We start from the raw sequence: 18,290 nt of genomic DNA, 5'->3' as shown, positions 1-18,290 counted from the left end.
AATATTATTACACTTGTCTATCACTCATCACTGTCAGAAGGAGTAATCATCCACCTCATTTAATATTTGGTGAATCATTCTCCTTATTTACGTTAATGCCATTTATTCTTATTTATTGCTTGATATTCTTCCATCACTAATCATCTTGAAACATTAAATGTACACAATATTCTACCAACATTGTCCGATTTTATTTGAGTTGACTAGTTATAAATCTGAAGATATTATTATTAACAAGGTTTAATCTTTTTTTATATAAAATTAATTAGTTTTATCAAAGATTTACACTTTTTGGTCAAACAAATACAATATTAAATAACATAAGACTACTATAATAATATAATCACAAAAAATTATTGTGAAATGAATAAAATATTTCACATTTTGTGAGATGGCTCAAGTTCAAATCTTGAGTATAAAAACTTTGGGATAAGTACTTTCCAATTTAATGGGTACATGTACTTTAAAAATTAGATTTTCATATTTTGCTATTTATGGTGTTTGATGTTGCTTTTGATATTACAGTTTGTTGAATTTGATAGAATTTTTCTGGTGTTTTAATAAAAATATTTATATTCCCACAATCTTCGCAATAGTAAAGTTAGTTAAATATAATGACAGAGACAAGGATCAAAAGTGCGCAAGAATATATTTAAGGAACAAAAATTTAACCTACTCTCAAACATAGGTGGGTATTTTTGTCATTTTATCGGGAGGAATAAGACGAACCCCCAAACAGCGCCTTACCATCTAAAACCCTGTAAACCCTTTTTCCGTTGTCCACAGAGTTAGCGAGTGAGCTTTTCCCTCAAAACTCAGCAGAAATGAGCAGAATCCAATCCTACGACGACTTTGTTAAAGTCCACGGTGTACTCCTAGCGGCCGCCGGAATCCCTCAGTCACTCCACAAGCTTCTCTTTCAGAAGCTCTCCTCCGACACTTTCGACGGCGGTCACTTTTTCCAAATTGAGCCGCTCGAAGATGGCCGCCAAAGGAGGCTACTTTTCACTTCCGATTTCATGCCTAAGCACTCTAATCTTTTCCTTGTTGATCACGCTTGGACTTTTCGTCTCCCCGATGCTTATAAGCAGGTTTTTAAAACTGTTTTCTCTCTAAAAATGGAGTAATTTACGCATATGTATACATTACATAAATCAAATACATGAAAATGAAGTGATAAACATACGTAAACACTATGTACATTACATTTAACAGGGTAAAGTTCAGTGACTTTAATGTAACAAAAAATAGTTTGTAATTTTACTGTTACAAGTAAAGTTCAGTGGCTTTAATGTGACGGACAACAATTTTTTGGGATGCAAAAAATAGTTTTGTGACTTTACTGATACAACTTTTTTTTTTCAACTTTACTGATACAACTTTTTTTTTTTCCAACTTTACTGATACAACAGGAGAAATTAAAATTTTGTGATTTTACTGAGACAAAAAATAGGTTTATGACTTTACTGATAGAACAAGTAAATTTAGTGAGCATGTGTTAAATTAATCCTGGAAAATTGGTGATGAAGTAGATGTTATTTCATTGGCGATGCTTTCAGTTATTTGCAATTAATTTTTGTATTTTTCTTTAAATTTCATAATGCAGTTGTATGAAGTTCCAGGTTTAGCAGAAAGAATGGCTGCATTAATGTGTGTAGATAGTGCAGCTGAGGAAGCAGGTGATGTAGATGGCAGTGCAGGCGAAGAGGATAGTATTAAACTGAGTGCCGTGGAAATAGTTCAGAGAGAAATAAAAGAAGGCGGGGATGATGCTACGAGGTGGTTGGAGCTTGAGGAACTTGACATTGATGATGACATGCTTCTATCTCTTGATTTGCCTAATAAATTTCCTGTACGTTTCCCTTATAGCTCTAAATTATGATATCAACCTGATCAATTAGAAACTAAAAAGAAATAGGAACAAAGTAGCTCCTCGGGACTTGGAATTGCAAACCCTGTTCTTGTGCAAGCTTGCTTATATGTGCCTGTGATAGCATGAGTTTTATCCGTGGAGAAGTAGTTCCCTTTTAATGGCCTTACTTTGCGTTAGGATTCTTCCCACCTTCCCTACGCATGAGAGATGCAAGCTGCGGTTTCTTGTACATAATAGCTAGCCTAGATTTCTTTATGAAATTTTTATTATGCATATAATGGAAGATCTTTTAAATTAGTGTGTTAGAAGCTTCAACTTCTAGCTATCTTATAGGGGCAAAAAATGTATGCAATGAGTCACCTCTAGTGCATTGGTGCTTTTCACTATGTTTGTTACAACAACAACAAACCCAGTGAGTTCCAACAAGTGGGGTCTTGGCTTTTCACTATGTTTGTTGTCACACTTTTTAACAATGTTGACTTGGTGCTTTATTTTACTTATATTTCTTAATTTTAAATTTTCTTGCATCAGAATTTACTGGCACTGAGCCTGTGCAGCAACAATCTGAAGGATGTTGAGATTGTTGCCAAGGAAGTTACCCGACTCAAAAATCTTAAAGCTCTCTGGCTGAACAATAATCCAATTTTGGAGCGTAGGTAAGTTACCAAGAGCTCAGTAACTAGGTCCAATGAAGCAGTGAGTTTTTTTTGGAATAGTAATTGATGCTCGGTTAGCAATTTCCTTATTGGCAAGCTTGAGCAGTATTTGATGCTTCTTCCTTCTTTGGATAGTAATTCAGAGACTGCAATCATTCAGGGTTGCCCTGGTTTGGAAATTTGCAACTCAAAGTTCACATCTAAGTATGGAGAGTGGGCATTAGGATTTTGTGGTGGAATCTATGACAAAGAAAATGCAGGCTTTGCCCATCAAAGAGATCATCCTTTGGAGAGTGTGACATCTCTAGACCTTAGTAACAGGTCTATTCACAATCTGATAAACAAGGTGAGGCCTATTACTACGTTTACCTTTCCAAATAAAGGTGCTTTGAATTTATCATGAAATTCTCTCTCCTCCCCCCCCCCCCCCCCCCCAAGAATAGTAAGATTCTTTGAGATAATGTGAAACTATGGCTGTCTTTTATCGATGTATTGGTTGCTCCTCTATCCTTCTAATATTTTCCTGTTTATGCTGCTTGGTTTTCTCAGGCATTTAATCCTGATGAGATCCCATCTCTTTCTTACATAAATCTGCGTGGAAATCCATTGGACCAGAATTCTCTTAGCGATTTATTGCAGCTTCTTAAAGGATTCAGTTGCTTGGATTCTCTGGAGGTACCTCTTTTAACTACTGCTGCTTTAGTGTGAGCACATAATGATTTTTATATAAACTATGGAACAGGTTGATATTCCTGGGCCTTTAGGAGAAAGCGCTGCTGAAATTGTTGAAGCCCTGCCTAATCTTTCTCTCCTAAATGGAGTAAACACATCCAAAATATTGGAGTCTGGGAAGTCTGTGGTCGATTCAATGTTGCAACCACGTCTTCCTGAGTGGGCTGCCGGAGACCCTCTAGAAGATCGTGTCATAAATGCTATGTGGTTGTACTTGATGACATATAGACTTGCAGATGAAGAAAAGATTGATGAAACCTCTGTATGGTATGCAAGCTAGAAATTTACCATTTCATTTGATTATCCTCAAAGTTATCTCCATGTGGTGTCCTTCTTCCCTTACACATCTGCTCTAAGCAATATGAATAGTTCGGTTTAATAGGCATTCTCAGCATCTTGAAGCTTTGGGCTTCTTGTTTTCTCTTGCTTGGTTCTGAAGATTGCATCTACAGACTCTACAGGATCTAAAAAAAATTGCACATTTTTCTGTGAGCTGAAGTTGGAGGAATTCTAGTTGTGTAAAGTTAGACTATTGGACTTTTAGCAATTGGAATTTAAAAAATGTCAATGTGATCAGAATCCCTCTGTCTATTTTGTAAAATGTTTAACTTGACTCTTTGACTAAATTGGTGAGAGTTGCTATTGCAACTAAGAAGTCTTTCAACTTGATTGTGCCAAAGTTGCTGGACTATAATGATATGATACAATGCTTTTGTGATTCTTAACAATGTTTTCTGAACTCAAGCTTATATGCGTATTATCCTCTTATCAACATGTTTGTTTGTGCTCATAGGTATGTAATGGATGAACTTGGTTCTGCTTTGCGCCACAGCGACAAGCCAAACTTTAGAGTATCTCCTTTTCTCTACATGCCGGAGGGCAATTTGGCATCAGCTTTGAGGTTCTCTTCTTAAACTACCTGCATTCTTGCTTACATATTTGGATGTTCTTCTTTTGTAAATGACTTTTTGTATATATTGGAGTACACAAGAAATTCCTTGTTTAGATGACTACTTGGGATTTGTAGCTGCGTATACCTCTTGTACCCAGGCTTCAGGTTTTGCCCTTTTTGTGAATAAATCTCTAAAGTGCTCAGATTGTATATCCTTTTTTATTATACTTTTGTGAACAGATACCTATCCAAAATGTTGGTTATGCTTTTTTGTTTAAACAGCAAATAACGTATCACTTATTCAGTGGCGGAGCCACCTTATAGGAAGGGGTGTCAAATGACACCGCGCAATTCCAATGTGTAGCTAGGTAAAAAAATAAATTATATGTATATATACTATGTATTGACTCCCCTTAATTTCCTGGTATGTTTACTTTTATATATTTTGATACTCCTTAACGAAAATTCTGGCTCCGCCACTGCACTTATTTTTCAACAACAACAATAACCCAGTAATAATCCCACTAGTGGGGTCTGGGGATGGTAGAGTGTACTTAGATCTTACCCCTACCCCGGAGAGGTAGAGAGGCTGTTTTTTGGGAGACCCTCGGCTCAGAGACTAAAGATCTGTAACAACAATAGAAACCAGACAAATAATATCAACATCGTAAGAGACAACAAATAAGTGGAAGGACAATAATTATGGTAATAATAAAAATTGAAAAAAATAATAAAAATAGTGTGATGAAACAAAAACCGCTAGCAGTCCTAGACAAAACACTATCAGACTAGCCGGAACAGCGAGGAAAAAATGCTCTACTACCCCCTAACCTACAACCCTAATGCTCAACCTCCACACCTCTCTATCTAGGGCCATGTCCTCGGAAATCTGAAGCTGTGCCATGTCTTGCCTGATCACTTCGCCCCAATACTTCTTAGGCCGCCCTCTAACTCTCCTCGTACCTGTCAAAGCCAACCGTTCACACCTCCTAACCGGGGCATCTAGGCTCCTCCTCCGCACGTGCCCGAACCATCTAAGCCTCGCTTCCCGCATCTTGTCGTCCATGGGAGCCACGCCCACCCTCTCCCGAATATCTTCATTCCTAATCTTATCTAGCCTAGTGTGCCCGCACATTCATCTCAACATCCTCATTTCGGCTACTTTCATCTTTTGGATATAAGAATTCTTGACTGGCCAACACTCAGCCCATACAGCATGACCGGTCTAACCACCGCTATATAGAACTTACCTTTAAGTTTCAGTGGCACCTTCTTTGGTACTTCAGACGCTAACCTCCATTTCATCCATCCCACCCCGATGCGGTGCGTGACATCCCCGTCGATCTCCCCATCTCCCTGGATAATTGACCCTAGGTACTTGAAACTCTATCTCTTAGGGATGACTTGCGAGTCAAGCCTCACCTCCACGTCCGCTTCCCCCAACACATAGCTGAACTTGCACTCTAAATATTCCATCTTGATCCTACTCAACTTGAAACCTTTAGACTCCAGGACCTGCCTCCATACCTTCAGTCTCTCATTAACATCGCCTCTCGTCTCATCAATTAGAATTATATCACCGGCGAACAACATACACCACGGCACCTCCCCTTGAATATGGTGTGTCAGTGCGTCCATCACCAGGGCAAATAAGAACGGGCTGAGCGCAGATCCTTGGTGTAACCCCATAACCACCAGAAAAGGGTCTGAGTCACCTCCCACAGTCCTAACCCTAGTCTTAGCTCCATCATACAAATCCTTTATCGCCCTAATATAAGCTACCGGCACACCTTTCACCTCTAGGCATCTCCAAAGAACGTCCCTAGGGACCTTGTCATACGCCTTCTCTAGATCAATAAACACCATGTGGTATCACTTATTTTTCCTTTGTTCCAATTAAAGTAGGTGGATCTGAGGAAAAAGTTTGTTGCTAAGTAACTCTCCTTGGGAAAACCTTAGCCTGTAAATAAGATCCATTTTGGAAAACAAACATATCCTACTCAAGGGAATATTGGAATATTATCCTTCTCATAGTCTCCTCTATGGCCGAAGGCTGAAGGTCCTTTTCCAATGAAAGCCTGATGAGGGAATTAAAACATAGTTGGCATACGCCCTTCTTCTGCTTCTCTGATGAAGTTATTATGCGTTTAAACTTAACTTTGCTAACTTCCATATATTTATGAAACTTCACTAATTTTTAAATGATTTTAGTTACTCAATTCTTTGGCCGATTGACGATGTTCGAGAAGGTGATGAGTGCACTCGTGATTATCTATTTGGTATTGGGGAAGAGAAGCAGCGATCTGCTCGCCTAACTGCTTGGTTCCATACACCAAAAAACTATTTTCTCAAAGTATGTATTTACTTATTCAGATTTGATTGTTCATCTTGGTAACTGGATATAGATGCTCAACATGAAATTTGGTTTCCATTATTCTTCAGGAATATGAAAAATACAAGAACAAGTTGCAATCAAACAAATTTGTCAGCCCAGTACAGGGGTCATCAGTTACAAATAGCCTGCGTCTTGGTGATGGAAGTGCTTTACGCGTGTACACGGACATACCTCCAGTGGAAGAATATCTGACTCGTCCTGAGTTTGTTATCAGTATGTCTTTATTCTGATGCCACTGTATTTCCTTTTTATTAGATTGTTGACTGTTTCTGTGTCGTTTTCACTGTCTGGACTAGGTCGTTAATGTTCATGCACTCTCATATTGCTTACAGTCAAGAAAGTGTGTACTGGTGGTTTGAGTGCACTTTTATGAACATTTTATTGGCTCAAGACTCTACATGTATTAACTTCACATTACTGGTGGTGTTTATAGCAACTGAGCCCAAAGATGCAGACATTATATGGACAAGCATGCAGATAGATGAGGAGAGAAAGAAGGCAGCAGGACTAAATGATGAACAGTATATAAATCAATTTCCATTTGAGGCTTGCCTGGTTATGAAACATCATTTAGCGGAAACTATTCAGAAGGTCATCATAGATTTCATGTTTTTATATTCAGTGGTTTAGCACTTGTTCTTTATGCAGAATGCTGATGCTAAATTTAGTCCACTTTCTTAACAGGCTCATGGATTGGTCGAATGGCTTCAGCCTACTTATAATCTTGAGACACAGCTAACTCAACTTATTGGAGATTTTCACCAACGTGAAAGAGAAAAACTAGACAATTTGTGGATCTTGAAGCCATGGAACATGGCAAGAACTATTGATACGACAATAACTAGCAATTTATCTGCTATTATCCGTCTCATGGAAACTGGCCCAAAAATCGGTCAGAAGTACATTGAGCATCCTGCTCTATTTAAAGGGAGAAAATTTGATCTCCGCTATATTGTTTTGGTTCGCAGTATGAATCCCCTGGAGATCTTCCTTGCAGAAGTTTTCTGGGTATGTGCATATTTCATTGGTGTAGGTGTTGTCTTAGTGTTCGAGAAGTTGGAAAGAGAACTGTTTCACTATGATAATACTTTATGTTGTACATATAAAATGCCTTTCTAGAAACTGTTTTCTCGTCTCTCGCTAATTGTGTTTCTATTTTCCGTTCAGGTAAGATTGGCAAATAACACATACACTTTGGAGAAACATAGCTTTGATGAATACGAGACTCATTTCACTGTTATGGTAAGTACTGATTACTTGTCTCCACTATTTGTTGATTTCACAGCTCCATAATTAATTTGAGTATGATGTAATTGCATGATTTCATTCCTTGACTCGGTTCTTGACATTTAACGTAATATTCTCCTCTAGAACTACAGAGGCAGGTTGAACCATATGAATACACCAGATTTTGTGAAAGAATTTGAGAAGGAACATGAGGGTGAGGGTATTTTTTAATACGTCGATTTCCTCCTGTCTGTCTGATGTGGATTTAGCAGGACACTGATTTAATTACTAGTCTCACTCTCTTGTCTTTGTTGCAGTTAACTGGCTGGATATCCATTCAAGGATTAGAAGTATGATTAAATCAGCTTTTGAAGCAGCTGCTGTTGTGCATCCAGAAATGCATCATAGCAAATCTAGGGCGATGTATGGGGTTGATGTCATGCTTGATTGCCATTTTCAGCCTAAATTATTGGAGGTATGACAGCAAATTACCTCTATTATAGCATTTTCCGATTTTGGTAGTTTCTGAACTGTAACTGCTCAAAGCATGACTTTGTCACTGATCATCTTTGCTTTTGTAAATATGGTTATGGATATTGTTGCTTGCTATTTTTCTGTGTCATTGTCATCTTAGTGAGACAGTAAATGACCCTCTCGTTAAGCTCAATCTGCAATGAACTCTAAAGCCAGATGCATATCTTTTTGGATGCAGATTACCTACTGCCCTGACTGTGGTAGGGCAGTCAAATACGATACTGAAGCTCTTGGTGGTGGAGGAGAAACTGTTAAAGGAAAAGATTTCTACAACTATATCTTCGGCTGTCTCTTCCTAAATGAAACTAATCATGTTTCCCAGTTGTGAGTGAAACCAGTACATGCAGAGCTCTTTGAAGTAGAATTTCGTGTCAAAGTCTTAACTCTTGATGATTTATGCAAGTGTGTATCAAGAGAAGAACAATACTAGCAAAGCTATTGGTACCATGTAACCTATGCAAAAGTATGTCTGAGCCAGTTTGGACTTTGGAGCTCTTTTACTTTTTATCACCCCACCAAAGAGCTACACCTAGAATGTCTGACCAAAGCCCCTGCCCCTTTCCCAACTCTCTCCCAGTCTATTAATTTTACACCTTTTGAGATGTATCATATTTCCATGGTCTATTAAGGTTCTTACTGTATTTTAGGGTCGTGAAACATTCCAGCATCATCTCCATATTGATGTGTATTTTTCCTTTTAAAGTTTTTTCTGGGGTTGAGAGGGTTGGACATATAAACTAGAGTGTTTTCCATGGGTGAGATAGAACTTCAAGATGCACAATCCCAGTTGCCAGTATGGTTTTACATGTCTGGACTCTGGAGCCTGTAACATGATTGAAAACCTTAGTTTATTTTTTAATGTTCCCCAAGTGTGTTTCTACCTCAGTTGCCAAAGTGACTCTTGCTTTTTCAGTTGTGGTTGGTAACAATTCTGCTTAGAAGGATTATTTCCACTGAAGTATGCTACTGATTTTATGCATATTTCCAAGAGGAGGAAAAACATCCAGTTGAGTGCTTCATTTTCTCAAGATCCCGAGTTCTTTGTGTTTTCATACATTTGAAGACCACAATATCAATGTCTAGCACCATCATGAGGACTGGTAAAAGAAACAAATGGTATTAGTCCTAGAGCTACCGGAAAACAAAATTGTCAAGAGATAGAATTCCAAAAATCATTGTAGCAGGAAACAAAAAGAAAATGTGCACAAAACCCACACATGGCAGTGAAGGCTGAAAACGTTGTATCAACATAGAATCGTCTGTATATATGCAGATAGGACCTCGGCATCCTCCTATGTAACAGACTAACAAGTAATCATCTTTGTCGAAACTACCCTTCGACCTACTAGCCAAGAAGACAGAGAATCGGCTGGTGTGTTGTGAGGTGACAAGTTGCTAACCAAGCAGCTAGCTATCTTGATCGAACTTAGTCATGCCTTTGGCTTTTCAGTGAGTTTACTTTTTTCTGCAGTTCCAAGTTTGACATCCTTTCAAGCTCCAAAGCACGTTCAAGCTTTCATCCAGCAGACGACAATAGTATATGTATTAGTTTTAACCAAAGGAAAGATAATAACTACTAAGCAACATTGTAGCAATTATCAAAGGACTACCTTAGCTGCTCGGCTGCTCCATTCCCCCAGAATAGCTCTAAGCCTCTCATTTTCCTCTACATACTGTTACAAACACCAAATCGAATTCAGGAAGAAAAAAAAAAGCAGATAAAAAGGAAATATCATGCTAACCTTTTGGTGTAAAAGAAACTAGCATGATTATGGAAATCCAAATACTAAAGATGGATGATGGAGTTAGAATAACAGTATTTAGTATTTAGCTATAACCACTAATTTAGTGCATGAAGAAAAGCAAAGTCAATTTGCTTAATATACAAAATTACAAGAAATTAAGTGCAGATCCGGAATAATAATCTCAAGTTAGACAAGAACCTTGAAATGTTTCTCTGATGAAAGCAGAACGTTTTGATCATATTCATAATAAATGAGCGATACTATAAATCAATGTAGATGTGGAATAAATGTCGGCATTTAACTTGAATCTTACTCGGCCTGAAAATTGTAGGACTCATGAGCACCTAGGTAAATCACAGCCAAGAAACTAAGTAACCAGTTGAAGCAAGGACCGTCCCAAGGTCAGAAAAAATACAAAAAGGTATCACCCATTGGTGGTGAATGATGTCTTCCAAATCTGAATTGTTCTTTTCGGCTGTTAAAGCCTACATCTTAGCCAAATACTTTGACTTTTCTTTTGGTACATCATATTCATTTTTAATGGCAAAGAAGCAACAGTTGCAGCAAAAGAAGACAAAAGAGCAGCACGAAGTTGCAACTTACGTTTAAAATGACACTTCTCCATAAAGAAAAGCAACTCCATCTCTGAATACACCAAATATTTTGCATTTACACTAATCCAAAAGTTTATTTTCCAAAATAGTTTCAAACACACCTGATTGTTTGTACTTCGGATGCGCTGCATCTCAGCATCCTTCTCTTCTATTAGAGATCGAGCAAGTCTAAGCTCAGATTGCAATTGATTCATCTGAAACACAAATCTTTCAGCAGATAATTCCAAAAAATTAAAAGGACAACAAATGCTGAGGTAAAACTTCTACTTGGAAAGAAAGAAATATCAAATGTCTGAGACAAGTAAATTCTATTAGTCCTTAAAATCCCTCCACGGACACCAAACAGAATCAGGGAAATCAACAGAAGGAACATATGGACTCAAAAGCAATGGTTACACCTCAAACAACAACAACCACCATGGTTACACCTCATGTAAAGAAATCAGCGAGAGTATTTTTCATCAGTGTGAGATTATAATTCCAGTAAGGCATGAGTCATATGAAATGGACTACCACTTAGAACTGATCCAAATAAACTTTACTCTCAAGAGTTTGAAATAAGATGCCACAATGTAGAGCACCCGGATGCCACATGGATATGCCCCTGAGCAACTACGTCTGTTTCTTAGAATTACTGCTTTACATGTTAGTTCTGCACAGTCTGTTTCTTAGAACTACTGCTTTACATGTTAGTTCTGCACATGATAAAAGTACTTCCATCTCTGCGGCACTTAATTTCGTAAGAAACAAGTTAGGTCCAAAAGACCACAAGCCCCAATAATACCTCAGCTGAAAGTGTGCGCAATTCTTGGTCTCGAGCTGCCAGTAAGTGGGCAAGATCAACCTGCAATACCAAGCGACTGATTATTTTCACCATATTCATAGCCCAAATTCTAATAACAATTGAGTATTACCACACAAAGATGGTTGATTTCATTACTGAATAATTCCACAGTAAATGAACTAAAATGACATAGCTTCCACATTATCATCTTACAGAATATAAAACAAGCAACAGCTGGCGTATATTATGTCATGCTCAGCATCTATGACTTTATTTCTTTCTTTCCTGGTTTTGTCATCAGGAAACTTGTTCAGACGGTTGTTACCAGCTAACTTGGGCAACAGCAATAACAGAAGTGAAGCGCTTTTTTCATAATCTTAAACAGAAAATACCTTCACCGAGATCTTATAAAATGGGAAGTGCGGAAGAATGTTTACCACTTTCAGATTTATGATACTTGATACAGGTTTCTTTCTCCTTCTCAAATTATTTGTTTTCCTTACTGACTTATAGCTTAATTATGACTCACTATGCAGTCAAAAGTTACATTCTTCTTTCTATTCTAGAGAATACAGGTAGGAGATTCTTATAGCAAAACAACTTCGATAAGGAGAAGCTTACCTGAGGTGCACTCCCATCATTAGACCTTTCATATTTGCTCAAGGATTCTTGTAATCCTAGAATCTAAAGGAGAAAAACATCAAAATTCAGAGAAATAAAGGAAATAATTCCACAAGAAACAAGGACTAATTTCCAATCATAATGCTATTCAATTTCCTATTTTGGCCACAAGAGATCGACACATCCTGCAGCAACCAAGACCTAGAAATGTGTAGAACTCCACCTTCCTTTCCAAACATGACTTGTATGCGCTGTTAACTACTTGATGCACCAACTAGTAAGACTAAAGCTGCTCAAACCGGTTCCTTCCTTACTCTCTTCTTGCAATGAAACATGCCTGGAACCTTCTAAAGAAAGAGTATCAGAGTTTTCTTTATCAACACATACCTCCTCATTCAGAAAGTGTATATTTTCTTGCTGATATTGCAATAAGGTCATGAGCTGATCAGATAGTCGACCACCATCTTGATACCTATACAACAAAAGGCTCCCGGGTAACCATCATTATTATTAGCTTCCACACTTAATAGACTCAGAAAGAGTAATGTGCTTTGACAATAAAAAGATGGGGCTAAAAAGTGCAATAAAAACTGCGTCTGCAAAGCTCCTTATTTTACAGGGGACTCATGGCAAATCCATCCACTATGGCGTCTAAGATTTTTCTACAAACTCATATGCGTAAATCTAATGCAGTACCTCAGTCCTTCCAAAGAACTTGATGGTTGAAGTGGAGAATAAAGTGACTTCAAAACATCGGGCTGGGAATGAAATGAATTGTATTGATGAACATAACCTGTGACAATTGAAAGTGTAGCCTGACAAATGTCATTTTTTAAATATGTTTCCTAATAACATACAAAATTTAGGAATTTACGATAGGCAATTTCTTTGTAGGGAGACATGGGTGGGCTTTACTATAAAAATATAGGTGGAGAAATGAGTCTTGTTAAGGAAAACCACAAAGGAGGTCTCTCACCAATATAGAGAGTCATGAAAGAAGCAACACAGACTACTTCAACCAGCATGATTATCCTGAAAAAGTGGTGGAAAATGCATCAAACCTCTAAATTAGAAACACAAGGCTACAATGAAGCAATCAAGTTATAGGAAGCTACTCCAGTACCACCACAATGAATAATGCAAGCTTCAATAGCAGCATTCTCTATATAATAGAAGCGTAAATGGCTACACCTAACATCTGGCTGAGGCCTTGAACATTTTGAAGACTGGCCTCGAAACTGCATTTAGATCAAGCCTAAGGTTCAACCTTCAGAGTAATTATTACTCATATAAATGACATTTAACTATTTAAGACCCATTTGGATTGTTATGAGTCGGTAGTACTGTATATCAGACAGATCTATCATATTAGTCCATTTTTAAGAATTCATATACGGAAAAGGCGACCTATGCAAATACATCGGTTTCTTACTCGTGAAAAGGAACTATTCTTGGTAACTTGGACAACTTATGACGATGTTTGTCCTGCATATCACCAGGAAGATTGCCACCGACTACGCTTAGGCCCTGACTCATTATTAGAAAATGCAACCCCAATGATTTGGGACCCAATTAACAGATTTGGCCTATTCATTTGCCTGGATCAATAGAAACTTTTCATAGTTCACATCCACTTTGATTTGATTTCAGTCCTTGAACTGGAGCTCCTAAGCTGAAACAAAGGTAGAAGTAGCAATCCCATCTGCCTTATTTTACTCTTCGTCATGCGTCAGTTGTCTGGGGTAGTTTGAATTAAAAGTGGCTCTTTCTCACAAAATTCTGCAGGACATTCAGTGTCTAAATTCTTCAGGTTTGGAGTAGAAGATGTTATTTTGTGTATTCTTCCAGTTCAAAATAAAGCAAAACAAAAATATAATGAAAATCCATTCCTTCATCCTTTTTTTCTCCTTTGTTTAGCCCATGAAATATACACCAAGCTCCAAGAAAGTCCATTTAAGAGTCTCAATCTCTCTGCACTTTCTCAAAAAAAGAGGCTTGATCTCTCTGTCAACTCTTCCATGGTATGTTTGGTATTACTTATCTATCGAGCGTAAACAAAAATACTGGTTGTAATCATTATTCTGGTTGCTTTAACTGTCCAAAAATTTAACTTAAAATTCTATGATAAGAATTCTATTCTTAAATCCGAATCCACAGACTGTAATGCACCAAGGACAAAAGTGTCCTGTATGCAGCTGATAAAGATATGAACATTGGGCCTAACTCAACCCCAAAAGCTAGCTCATGAGGTGAGGATCGCCCAAGCCATATAAGGAGACCAAGTCCTCCATCCCTTAGCCGATGCGGGAGACTCAACAGCCCCCACGCCCAGGCCTGCCAACTGGATCATGGACAATATAATATGGGGGCCCAACATCGGTGAAACAAAGAATTGGGATGGTCCGGCTCTGATACCATGATAAAGATATGGACATTGGGCCTAACTCAACCCCAAAAGCTAGCTCATGAGGTGAGGATTGCCCAAGCCATATAAGGAGACCAAGTTCCCCGTCCCTTAGCCGATGTGGGAGACTCAACAGCAGCAAACTTGACATTTCTTATTCAAAAAGGAAAAGGTCTCCGGAGCCAGTTTCTCAGCTAAAATTGGCTACACAACATCTCAATATGCAGGAAGCTGCAAAAAAAAAAAACAGAGGATAAAAAGGCACAAGTGTTCTTAGCAGGTGAACCTGAGTAGTGCGGATATGGAGAGGATGCTAATATCTGGATTCCAAACCATGACCAGCAGCATTGCAGCAGTTCCTACAATTGTTCGAAGTGTTTTAAGTATAGGAAGTACAGATTGAAAAATATAAATAATTGTAGAAGAAATGTAATCTTCAAGGAAGTTGGAGATTCAAACTTAGTGCTTCCCCAAAGTGTTCTTCAAATTACAAAAGGCTGTGGATATTATCTTTAGGGATCACAGTTTGCAAATTAGCAAGCTTCTTAGAAGACTAGAATAATATTCAGATTAACCAAGATTTACTTGATTGTACTTTCCCTTCTTTACGAGGAAGTAAGGGATGGGACATTGAGAAGGTAGAAATTTTGAATGATTTAATGCATCACAAATATTCACATATGCAAATTAATAAATGTAAAAAGGAAACGATTGTATTGCTTTGCTAAAACACACAATTCAACTGTAACAAGCCAGTCCTGCATGTAAACAATATATTTTAGCACTACAGCAAGATTTGTTTTGACGTTAAATTTAGAGATTAAGACAAAGTAAAAAATGGATGGTACACAAAAAAAGGCTGAACACAACTAAAGAACCAAGTAGAGATATACCATATGCAATTGTCGCAAACGGTAGGCGAATAATGTGCTTCAGCTTCTGGCTGAAAACGCAGTAACCCTACAAGATTAAACCATTGTGCACTTCAAAAGTTCGACACTTCACAACAGATGATTGGATTATGGGAAAATAAGAAGGAAACAAGCAATTGTCAATCTTAATAAGAAAAATATTTAATTGTCATCCAAGTAGTGCATACAAGTCCTCCATTCTCGACAAGAAAGATACCCAGAATCCCAAAAAGTTTTATGCGAAAATGGCACAGAGAAGTTGTCACCTTGGTCAACCGACTTGTACTCCTTTATAACCTCAAGATAGCTAGTGGACACGCGAACTTTAGTCTCATGTAGATTGGGTACCAGGTTTTCTTCCTACGTCTGTCAGGTTCTTTAACTATCTAGTAGCACCATATTAAGAAGATACAAAGAATGCACAGTGGCTTACACCAGAAAGTGGAGCAACTTTAATGCTATGCATGTTTTGGCACCATACCGAACTTTAATATATGCACAAAGCCTCACAGAAATATGATATGATATTAACCAAAATGATTTAGGGAGAGATTGTTTTTAATATTCTGTTTTCTTTTGTGTACATGTCGATTTGGGGGAACGGGGCAGCGGACGGACATGAGGAGAGAAAAGAAAGTTATATTCAATGAGGTAGCGCTGACATTAATCATTGACCCCCTGTGTTATTTTTCTCCCCTTGCACAACCTCTAGGTCAAGAATTATAGTGGCAAAATGCCATTCTTGACATCAAAACTACAAAAAAAAATATAGTAATGCATAATGGAAAACTCACCTGCAACCGTATTTTCTGGACTTGGTATACCAGATATTGCTGAAAAATGCCTGCAGATATTGAATATTTATGTTCAGCAATTAGAGAAAAGTCAACAACAGGAAAAATACAAATGATGAAAGAGATTTTAAACTCATAACTTGGCCAAGATGAAACAGTATAAACCGAAGAGTATAATTTCATAGGAGCAGACCCGTGATAACTAAGAGGGCAACATTACAACTGCAAAGAAGTTGGAAAACTAATCCCCGGATCGGGTGAAATATCCATGTAGCTCCCACAGCCAAAACAGCAAAACCTGCCTAGAATTTGTTATTAATCAGCTCCCATATAAGTGACTAATTTGCACACCGAATTGAAGTAGTATTACTTGCCAATAAGATACAGTAGAAAACACTCCCAATCAGGCTTGCAGGCTTCCTATTACCAAAAAGTGGTGCCTCATCCAGTATGTCCAGGAACCTACAGTTAAAAAGAAGCAGGGACTTTTATCAGCAAGAAAGCTCCAATATTAAGTAAAAAAAAGGGGATAACTTTTTTTTTTTTTTTTGAGAAGGGATAACTTTAATTTGGACAGTATATTTCACTTAGCAAGTCATATAGCTGACCATAAATTATTGCAATGAAATGGGGTGATTTCGGGCCAACTTCACTGGATTTTGGCAACAGCAAGAATGATACTTTAGGAAATCAAGTGAAAGTTGAGTGTGAAAGGGAGCCTTGGAGCAACGGTAAAGTTGTTTCCGTGTGACCTATAGGTCACGGGTTCGAGCCGTGAAATAAGCCACTGATGCTTGCATCAGGGTAGGTGCGGCCCTATTTGGGACAATGCGTGAACGCGAGATGCTTATTGCACCGGGCTGCCCTTTTTTTAACGGAAAGTTGAGTGATTTTATGGCTAGAAAAATAAGTTTGATGATTTTACTGCACTATACTTTAAGTTGAGTGATCTTTTGTGTAATTAACCCCCATTTTGCTTAATACATCATTATTGTATCAGCCTAAGTTTCCCCTTCTTCTCCTTATGCACATACATACCTCAAAATTTACAGTCTAGATGCTAATTTTGAATATCATGACACCCAAATATATTTGTTTAGTTGATTATATGAAAGAAACATAATAGACAGTGATACGAAATTAACAGAAAAGGGGAAAACATAATTAAAATCTCTTGAAACATTGCTAGAATTTTAAATAATTATCCTAATAAGTCACTTGCCAAACAACACTTTGTTCTATTAAAGTAGAGTTCACCATAATGCTAGCCACTTTTATGAGTTAGAATTCACAATTAGATATTTGCAGAAATTGCCGTAGCATGTATTTACTAAATTTTCAGCCAGCATAAAGAGAAAAATTAACTGAATTACAAGTAATAAACAAACATTGCGATATTTCAACTTTGAAAGTACGGCATCAAAAATGAGAAATTAAAAACTGAAAACTGAGGATGAGGAATGATATTGGCAAAATCAAAATGTAGCATATGTAGAGAATTGTGTTTATGGTGTGAGTAGATTGGAGGATTAGCGCTTACAAATTGCTTTCGTTTTCGTAGATAGAAGAAGAACGTCTTTCTGCGGACATTTCTTCTTCGTCGAGAAATTCGCTTTGCAGAAATTCTAGTTCAAAACAGAACCACTGTGCTTCCTTCTATATCCAGTTTGGAGATTTCTCCTCTCTCTCTCTTTGTTATTTTATTTTTAAATTTTCCTTTTTATTCCCCATGCTTGCCACTCTCCTCTTATATTTTTTTTACGCCAAATTAATAAATACTCTAGATAACGTGTTTGCAGTAAATTTTAGTATTACTTATCAATAGTTTTTTTGTAAATTAGGAACCCGCATTAGCTACTCGCAAATTATGCTGGAGAGATAATCACACTAGCTAAGACCTGTGAGACGAACTCGACCGAGAAAGCATAAAGAGGGTTTCGAATTTGTGGCGAACATCAAGCCTGAGGAAGAATTTTTCCCATATAGTAGTAAGAATAATTTATTTTCCAAAAATATGTTCTTCCTTCGGTAATAGTTTCAGATTGTGCCATGTCGTCCATTTATTTCGTGAGTTACATCCAATTGAAGTGAATCATCCTCGTTCCTAA

The 18,290-nt window shown here is 37.6% G+C and overlaps 2 protein-coding genes across 4 annotated transcripts; one reads left to right on the top strand and one right to left on the bottom strand.

Annotated features, from left to right (window-relative positions):
- The first annotated feature begins 729 nt into the window (after window positions 1–729).
- LOC107823207 (uncharacterized) lies at window positions 730–9,189 on the top strand. The gene is made up of 15 exons (XM_016649808.2): window positions 730–1,091; window positions 1,607–1,852; window positions 2,405–2,529; window positions 2,665–2,875; window positions 3,079–3,204; window positions 3,272–3,528; window positions 4,055–4,162; window positions 6,365–6,506; window positions 6,596–6,761; window positions 6,982–7,139; window positions 7,233–7,556; window positions 7,716–7,790; window positions 7,920–7,989; window positions 8,093–8,250; window positions 8,488–9,189. Exons 1-15 carry the CDS (start codon window positions 825–827, stop codon window positions 8,635–8,637), a joined length of 2,583 nt encoding a protein of 860 aa, XP_016505294.1. The 5' UTR covers window positions 730–824; the 3' UTR covers window positions 8,638–9,189.
- A 267-nt stretch (window positions 9,190–9,456) lies between these two features.
- LOC107823209 (protein FIP1) lies at window positions 9,457–17,907 on the bottom strand. Of its 3 annotated transcripts, none has more exons than XM_016649811.2 (14): window positions 17,723–17,907; window positions 16,553–16,644; window positions 16,376–16,480; window positions 16,183–16,232; window positions 15,371–15,437; window positions 14,764–14,836; window positions 13,050–13,105; window positions 12,770–12,866; window positions 12,461–12,545; window positions 12,074–12,136; window positions 11,453–11,512; window positions 10,770–10,862; window positions 9,920–9,982; window positions 9,457–9,822 (listed from the first exon to the last, which is right to left on the bottom strand). In XM_016649811.2, exons 1-14 carry the CDS (start codon window positions 17,770–17,772, stop codon window positions 9,736–9,738), a joined length of 1,041 nt encoding a protein of 346 aa, XP_016505297.1. In that variant the 5' UTR covers window positions 17,773–17,907; the 3' UTR covers window positions 9,457–9,735. The 3 variants fall into 3 exon arrangements, with proteins under 3 accessions (XP_016505297.1, XP_075095158.1, XP_075095156.1); XM_075239057.1 differs by lacking the exon at window positions 17,723–17,907 and adding an exon at window positions 16,791–16,890 and having other exon boundaries at window positions 16,323–16,480; window positions 16,557–16,644; XM_075239055.1 differs by lacking the exon at window positions 17,723–17,907 and having other exon boundaries at window positions 16,323–16,480.
- Between the last annotated feature and the right edge of the window lie 383 nt (window positions 17,908–18,290).

The sequence above is a fragment of the Nicotiana tabacum genome, chromosome 2 (assembly GCF_000715075.1).
Source record: "Nicotiana tabacum cultivar K326 chromosome 2, ASM71507v2, whole genome shotgun sequence".
NCBI classification, from domain to species: domain Eukaryota; kingdom Viridiplantae; phylum Streptophyta; class Magnoliopsida; order Solanales; family Solanaceae; genus Nicotiana; species Nicotiana tabacum.
The sequence above is the reverse complement of the archived record's forward strand: the minus strand, read 5'-3'. Positions and strand labels throughout refer to the sequence as shown.